Source organism: Sesamum indicum, linkage group LG6, assembly GCF_000512975.1.
Source record: "Sesamum indicum cultivar Zhongzhi No. 13 linkage group LG6, S_indicum_v1.0, whole genome shotgun sequence".
NCBI lineage: Eukaryota > Viridiplantae > Streptophyta > Magnoliopsida > Lamiales > Pedaliaceae > Sesamum > Sesamum indicum.
Window position 1 is genome coordinate 12452525 of NC_026150.1, and position 7828 is coordinate 12460352.

Sequence of the window (7828 nt, forward strand, 5' to 3'; positions counted from 1 at the left end):
GAAGCTAACTATGGATTTGGAACTTTTCATCATAGCCCGGGGACCCTCCTGCGTGTACCTGCAAAAGAAACAGCTAGGAGAAACAGGATTAGTCAGGAACTAATCTCAGAATTTTTAAACACATATTGAACTTATCTACTGGCAGGCTTTTGGTCCCCATATCAACAGGTATGTAGGGTTTACTTCAATCACAATAAATGACAGGGAATAGCAGTTTACTCATAGAGATCACAAATATCCAAGAAACAGTTGATAAATAATGAAGTTATTACAGAATATATATATATATATATTAAGAGTTTTATAGAAGATCACACAGATCAGTACTAAGAGATCACACAGATTAGTGATAATGTCACAAAAAACTCAGAGATCACAACAAATCAGTAGGTAATGAAAAGCAGAATATAACGAAAACTGAGGCTCCCAGCCTAAGTCCCGTCTAGATACCCGACGACCTCAAGGGTCTGGCCAAGAGGGATATTAGGGGGTTTAACTGCGGTAAATAATGATAGCAGAATAAATAATATCAAACAGTAATATAGAACAGAGATATCAAACGGAAAGTAAAGAGGAGGGGTTTTCAGAGAGTACCACCACCGGAAGCTATCGGATCAGAAAAGGCTCTGATACCACTGTAGGGTGGAAATCCCTCAGTGATATCTCTTTCTCACAAATACCTATCAACTATTACAGGTATAATAATGGAGTACGAAACTCCTTAGATTACAGACCAAGAGAATAAACAAAAATACAGAACACTTAATATCAATAATTATAGATTTAAAAGAAAAAGAAGGCTCAGATAGAACCAGATCTGGAATGGTATCGCACAAAGCACAGTCACAGAAGACTTGGTTTTCCACCTGTTCACACCCACGGCTACTCCACCGTCAACAACCTCACCAAACGATCACAAAGATCTAGAGATCACAGAGACACAATCTTTGTTCACTTAGAACCAGAAAATTTGAGAGAGGTGAGTTGTATTGTTGTATTTCGGTTGAAGGGCAAATCCCCATTTATAGGGGTTAGAAGGATGACATAGATAGAAGGTTTGGTAGCTTTCCATAAGCCATCATATTAGCTTAGGAAAGACACCTCCTTCTCCGGTGAAGAATAGAGAAGGAGGATCTAGGGGTGGGCGTCGGGTCGGGTTTTTCGGGTTCGGATAATTCGGGTCGGGTACCCGACATGTCAGGTTGGGGAAAAATGACCCGAACCCAACTGAGTCGGATACCCGAATAATTGGGTACCCGTCGGGTTCGGGTACCCGACAGTTGGGTTCAGGTTTTGTCAGCTTCAAAAAATGAATTTTTCAAAATAAACTTCATTCACTAAAATAAATCCATGTAAGTCTAAAATTTAACTTATGGACACAAATACTTAAAGCTTTACATAAATACCCAAAAAAGAAGAGTTCAATCATATCCATAAATTATCAGATATTTTTAAAAATCATTTCAATAACAACAATAAAGCTAAGGCCTCCTAAATCGTAATGCCTACAGACTGAAAAAGCAATCAGCTCATATCACATTTTTATCCTCGAGTCCTCGACCTGTCAAGCATTAAACATACAAAGTAAAAGAACTATTAGAGAAAGTCAAACAAATTAAAAATGTAACATTACACAATGAGGTTCTACCGTTCTATTACCTTGTAAAAAATTTACAAGTAGCAGTTAGCACCATTAAATGTCAATAATTGTTGAATCAACCCCCAAATTAGTCAACTCTACAATAAAATAAAAATAGTTAGACAAGTAAAATATATAAGTAAAATACATAGAATTGAACAATAATCAAAATACAAGAAAAAAAATAAATAAGTACCTTTCTCAACTACTTCAAGTTCACTCAAATCCTCCTCAATTCTAATTGATTTGGAGTCTTTTCGTATCCAATCTTGAGTACAAATAAGTGCTTGCACTATTTTAGGAGACAAAGAGCTCCTAAAAGTGTCAAGAACACGTCCACCAGTACTAAATGCGGATTCTGAGGCAACAGTTGAGACTGGAACTGCCAATACATCCTAAGCCATTTTGGAAAGAATTGGAAACCTTTGGGTGTTTACTTTTCACCAATTTAGTATGTTAAATTTGTCTCTATGTATTTCAACATCCTCATCAAGATATTTCTCTAATTCTGATTTCACGCGATCCCTTTTTCCACCTGATTTGTACATACTGAACTCTTGTTCTATGGTGAATGTACGAGTCGCCTCATAATAAGTATATTACATAGATGTCCCTGCTGAAGAGGAAGATGATGAAGAAATACGACTAAATGATAATTGGATAAAAGTTCAAAATTCTTTTGTGCAAGTTCCAATCATCATCAATAAAGTGAGCAATCAGACACATATAATTGACTTTTTGAATAGATGTCCAAGTGTCTGTAGTAATGCAAACCCATTGAGCATGATCTTTAATAAATGACTTCAATCTTGCTCTTTCACTCACATATATTTTGAAAATATCTTTTGTTATTGTTCTTCTTGATGGAATGGCAAACCTCAGGCATGCAACAGACAAAAAATGCCTAAATTCAGGATGTTCGACTAACTTAAATGGAAGTTCATCCACAACCAGCATGTGACACAAAGCTTCTCTAGTATTGTCTTGATCAAATCTCCAATTAACAAGAGGGGCATCTATATCACCAATGCGAATTGGTTGAAAAGACAATCTATTTTGATTTCTGGTGATTTCTTGGGATTTTTTCTTGCAAGATTCATAATGGTTCTTCAAATGTCTAGTTCCATGTGCTTTTGGATCGGCTTTGATCTCTCTACTACAATATTTGCACCTAGCCTTTTGGACATTATCCTTTTCACAATGAAATTTAATGAAGTAATCCCAATACGGTGATCTAGAAGCCACTACCCTCTTTTTTCTTTTTTTAGAATCACCTAAAACATCTTCCTCCTCATCCTCCAACTCCTTATCAATATTATCATCAAAATAATGCTTAACATTCTCAAGATGATCACCACTAACTTGATTTTCCAATCCATCCATATTTATGGTTTGAGCATTTGGTGACGAGTTAGACTGAGACTGTGGGTGACTTCCAATTCCATCCATATTAATGAAAAATATATTGAAAAGTCAATGTTTCCAATCTACAAAGTATAAGAACAAAAAAAGTATATAAGAATACACTAAAAACTAATAGAGTTGAAAAAGAGTGTACACAATAGAATTTGTAAATGGTAGTGGATACAATTATAGCATCTCATGATTAACAAAATTGAATTAAATACTAATAATAAAAAGTATCCCCAAAGCACTCCTTTTATATATTAAGTTGAAATGCTGTATGAAATCTCTCATTATATAATTTTCAAGATTAGATAATCTTGTATGCACACAGAAGATTAAGTTTTTGAAACTATAAAATACTACTGAATAAGAAATATATAGTACCAAATAAATTTATATGAATTAATAGGTCAAGAACTCACAGTAAAACTAGTTGCTTCTCTACGAATTATGTCAATAGAAGCAATAATATTCAACTATCCATAGCAGCTAAACTAGATGCAAAATCAACAAAAGCTTACATTAACTTCTATACCATATCATCTATTAACAATAATTTGCAAAAAGACACAGTAAAATTTAGCTACAACTATAACAAAACAATTGGTTCTCAAGCTAGTTAAATTTAAATTGCATCCAAATAATGCTGAACAAACCACAAGATTCTACTTCAACAGAGAGTTCTAAGGCAAAACTGAAGACTCAAATAATAGAAAAACACAAGTTACTGTAGTAGACAGTAGCACTAGAAGACAGTGACCAGGTTGAAGAACAATGAACAAAAGCCCACATCTTTAAAACCATGATCAAAATCAACCAAACCCCAAAATCCTTACATCAATGATCGACTGTAGAACCCCAAAATTCAGAGCCAAACACAACTGAAACTAAAACCCACATGAAACCCAATACACATATTAAAGAAAATCAACCAATCAATCAAGAAACCAAAAATGGATCATAAACAGAAAGAACCCAAAGAAAATCAGTAAATAGCATGGAATTTTGAGCAAAGATTGAGTTTTTATTGATTGTTAATCTCACCTTAGAGCTCAAATACAACAGCAACGGAAGCAACAACGACAGTAGCAGCTAGCAAGGAAGTAGAAACGGGTAGCAGCGGCTAGAACTAGAAGGGTTTTCAAAGATTCTTTGGCACCAACAACAACGATAGTAGCAGAGGAAGTAGAAACGGGTAGCAGCGGCTAGAACTAGGTTTTCTGAGATTCTTTTGGTTGGAATACCCGATCTCTCAATCGTACTCCTTTTTGCCCTTCTCTCAATCGGGTACCGGTCGGGTTTTTCGGGTTGTGATTTAATATCCGAACCCGAACCCGAACCCGATTGGGAATATTCGAGTTTCGGATAACCCGAAACCGTAAAAATATCCGAGAAACCCGACCCGTTTAGTCTTTACCCAATCGGGTGAAGTCGGGATCCGAAAAACACGACCCGTTCGCCCACCCCTAGAAGGATTTCAACAAATCCATGGAAATCCCTCAACAATATCTCTTTCTCACAAATACCTATCAACTATTACAGGTATAATAATGGAGTATGAAACTCCTTAGATTACAGACCAAGAGAATAAACAAAAATACAAAACACTTAATATAAAAAATTATAGATTTAAAAGAAAAGGACGGCTCAGATAGAACCAAATCTGGAATGGTATCCCACAAAGCACAGTCACAGAAGACTTGGTTTTCCACTTGTTCACACCCACAGCTACTCCACCGTCAACAACCTCACCGAATGATCACAGAGACACACTCTTTGTTCACTTAGAACTAGAAAATTTGAGAGAGGGTGAGTTGTATATTGTTGTATTTCGGTTGAAAGGCAAATCCCCATTTATAGGGGTCAAAGGGATGACATAGATAGAAGGTTATGGTGGCTTTCCATAAGCTATCATATTGGCTTAGGAAAGCCACCTCCTTCTCTATTCTTCTCCGCTGAAGAATAGAGAAGGAGGATCTCAGCAAATCCATGGAGGGAATAGAAGAGAAGAAAAGGGGGAGGGGGGGAGAAAAACAGTGGCGCAATAAGAAAGGAGAGACAGACCAAATGCTGTTAGGGTTAGGTTAGAACTTAAATAGATAGAGTAGTGGGTCGGGTACCGGGTATGGGCCGGGTAAAATAGAGATGGGTCTTGCCAAGTGGGTGAGACTCGTGGGCCTTGTCTTGTGGGCTTGTGGACATTAGGTCATATATCCCAACATATAATAATATATTTTATTTAATATATTATTTAAAAGTTTGGTTTATCGATTCAGTTCGGTTATTAAAACGGTGATAAAAAAATCAAACCCAAAATCAATTTTTTTTTAAAACAGAAACCGATGACCGATCTGAAATTTTCGATTTGGTTTTCGATCTGAACCAAAAATTCAATTCGGTCTGGTTTAACCGTTTTTTGCACACCTCTAAAATAGACAAGAGGGATAGGGAGAGGGAGAGGGGAAGGCAAAGGGAAAGGGAAAGGGATGAAAAGAGGGTAGAGATAGAGAAAGAGAAAGAGATCCTTGATTTTTTTTCCTGTCAATAAACTTTGTTGTTCAACATTTTGAACTGGCCATCTCTTCGAGGGTATTGTTGAAAGATCATCAATTCCATGAAATGGATGTAGCAGTAGCTGTTGAAAACCCAGAGTCTTTACTTGATCTAGGATGTGTGATTTATATGTCATCCCAAAGTGATTTATTAATCTACTAATAAGTCATTTCATGGCAGTTCCGTCTATCAATTTATTATGACAGATTGGCATGTTCTGCCATAAGTACCTCCATATTCTGCTGAGTACGATTCGACAATGGGTTTTAATCAGTGATTGAAAAACGTTTTTATTAGCGGAAAGGACTAAAAACGCCAAAAACCAACAGTTTGAGGAGTAAAACTATATAAATAACTTTATTCGAGAACCAAAATTGTATTTCTCCCTTCTCTCTTTTTTTTCCTCTTCATATCATTAGATTTTGTTAATTTACTAGAAAGGAGAAAAAGCAATTTGTAATATTGATATAACTTAATAAGAAAATCTATATAACATTAATAATAAAAGAGAGAAATTAAAAAAAAAAACAAAAACTAATACAACTAACTTTTTTTTTCTGCATATCTATTTCATTATAAGCTAAATATTCTCTTTTGTTGTATTTGGATAATTCCATATTTAAAATGATTTTAAATATGGCCGATTTTTATTTTGAATTATATATTGTGAAATATTAATGGATTAAACCTACAGTAATATAAAAAGGAAAGTCACTCTTCATTCACAATTAGCAGTTTATGACATTATAACATCAAGTTTTAAAATATCGATTATACTCTTAAATATTTTCACCAATAAATAATTACTTATTTATTTTAAATGGTCCATATCATCTTTCAACCATCAGTACAGTATCATATTTATCCCCCCACTTTCACCCAGATTAATTATTTGATCCTTTTAAACCATATATTAATCTATATTTTTCAAAAATATGTCTATCTGATTATATGCTCGCAAATAGTGTATAGCATATTTTTGTGTATAGCAATTGAAAGTATGCTAATTCTTTTAAGAGTTAATTATATTTTGCCATCCGAATTATAATTACTTTTACATTTTGGCATCTAAATTTTTTTTGACTCAACTTTATAAAATTTTACACTTTACCATTTATAATTGTTCTTCAACCAAGTTTTTGTCTAAAAAAATCACATGCAGTGCACATGTGATATTTAAGAGTTATATGATATGATACTTTTCACATATGCAGAGCATGTGATATTTTTCCGACAAAAAAATCAACAAAAAGACAGTTATATATGGCAAAGTGCGAATTTTATAAAATTAAATATTAAGTTGACACACAAAAAAAAAATTAAATAAAAAAATATAAAAACAGACATAGTTCAAATTACAAAATGTAATTCACCTTCTTTTAATACAGGCATTGAAATAATTTTTCTAAATACTTCATTCAAATCTAAGTTTTTCCATCCAAATGTATTTAAAATATACCATTTTTTTATTCTTACTTGTTCTTCAAATCAAAAAACAAAAAAAGGAAGTTCTTCCTTTTTATTTCTCTTAAATGTTTTTTTATAAAAACAGTAATTACATAATTTATATCGATACTAAATTAATAAATTTATTAAATTAGTCAATAAATTTATTGAATTTAAAATTAAATAAAATAAATACTCATTATAATAAATTAATCATATTAAATAAAATAAATATTATATATTTAATCTTCATTTATTACGTGCTTAAAGAAGAAAAAGGAGAATTTTGGCAGGGGAAAAATGTTGGGCCCAGAAGAGGTAACAGCATAATAAGGCCTGCCGAGTGCCAACAGCTGGTGGACTGGTCCTGCTACTGCGCCGCAGCCACTACCCACCACTGCCGCCGTACGTTCCCCAACAACGGCCCGCCGCGTGTCCCGCTCCCTATCCCTATCCTTCTCCCACCATAGATTCTCATTTGCAACCATCCCAGGAGTTCAAATGCTGAAAATTCTTGAAAAAAGTTGAAATATACGCGAACGACGCCATCCCTATAATTCCATCCCTCTGCTGTCTCTATCTTCATCATCAATGTTTCGGTCCTTGTCCTCATTATTGCCTCTGTTTCGTTTCAGCCCTTTCTCTGCCTGCTAGAGCTCTCTGTGTATCTGCTCCCATTTCATTTGTCGAACCCCTGTTTCAAACGGTGAGTTTTGATCAGGTCCTTCCTTTCTGTTTGTTTTCGTTTCTTTGTTCTGTATGTATCTATTGCTGAAGTACTGA

At 34.3% G+C, this 7828-nt stretch overlaps 2 protein-coding genes across 2 annotated transcripts in view; one reads left to right on the forward strand and one right to left on the reverse strand.

Moving 5' to 3' along the window:
• LOC105164466 (zinc finger BED domain-containing protein RICESLEEPER 1-like) lies at positions 1530 to 3088 on the reverse strand. Its single transcript, XM_011083115.1, has 3 exons — positions 2414 to 3088; positions 1836 to 2034; positions 1530 to 1561 (listed from the first exon to the last, which is right to left on the reverse strand). The coding sequence occupies exons 1-3, from the start codon at positions 3086 to 3088 to the stop codon at positions 1530 to 1532; spliced, it is 906 nt and encodes a 301-aa protein (XP_011081417.1).
• LOC105164467 (polyadenylate-binding protein-interacting protein 12) overlaps positions 7375 to 7828 on the forward strand; it is a 3513-nt gene continuing 3059 nt past the window's right edge. The window contains exon 1 of the mRNA XM_020694364.1: positions 7375 to 7751. The gene's annotated coding sequence lies outside the window, so the exon portion shown is untranslated. The remainder of the gene's footprint in view (positions 7752 to 7828) is intronic.

Excerpts from the sequence above, each read along its gene's own strand:
- LOC105164466 (XM_011083115.1), bottom strand. The coding sequence starts at position 3,088 with ATGGATGGAATTGGAAGTCACCCACAGTCTCAGTCTAACTCGTCACCA. Across the intron at positions 2,035-2,413 it reads TTAAAGATCATGCTCAATGG|GATGTATTGGCAGTTCCAGT; the intron begins GTTTGCATTACT and ends AAAATGGCTTAG. Across the intron at positions 1,562-1,835 it reads ACTTGAAGTAGTTGAGAAAG|GTCGAGGACTCGAGGATAAA; the intron begins GTACTTATTTAT and ends AATGCTTGACAG.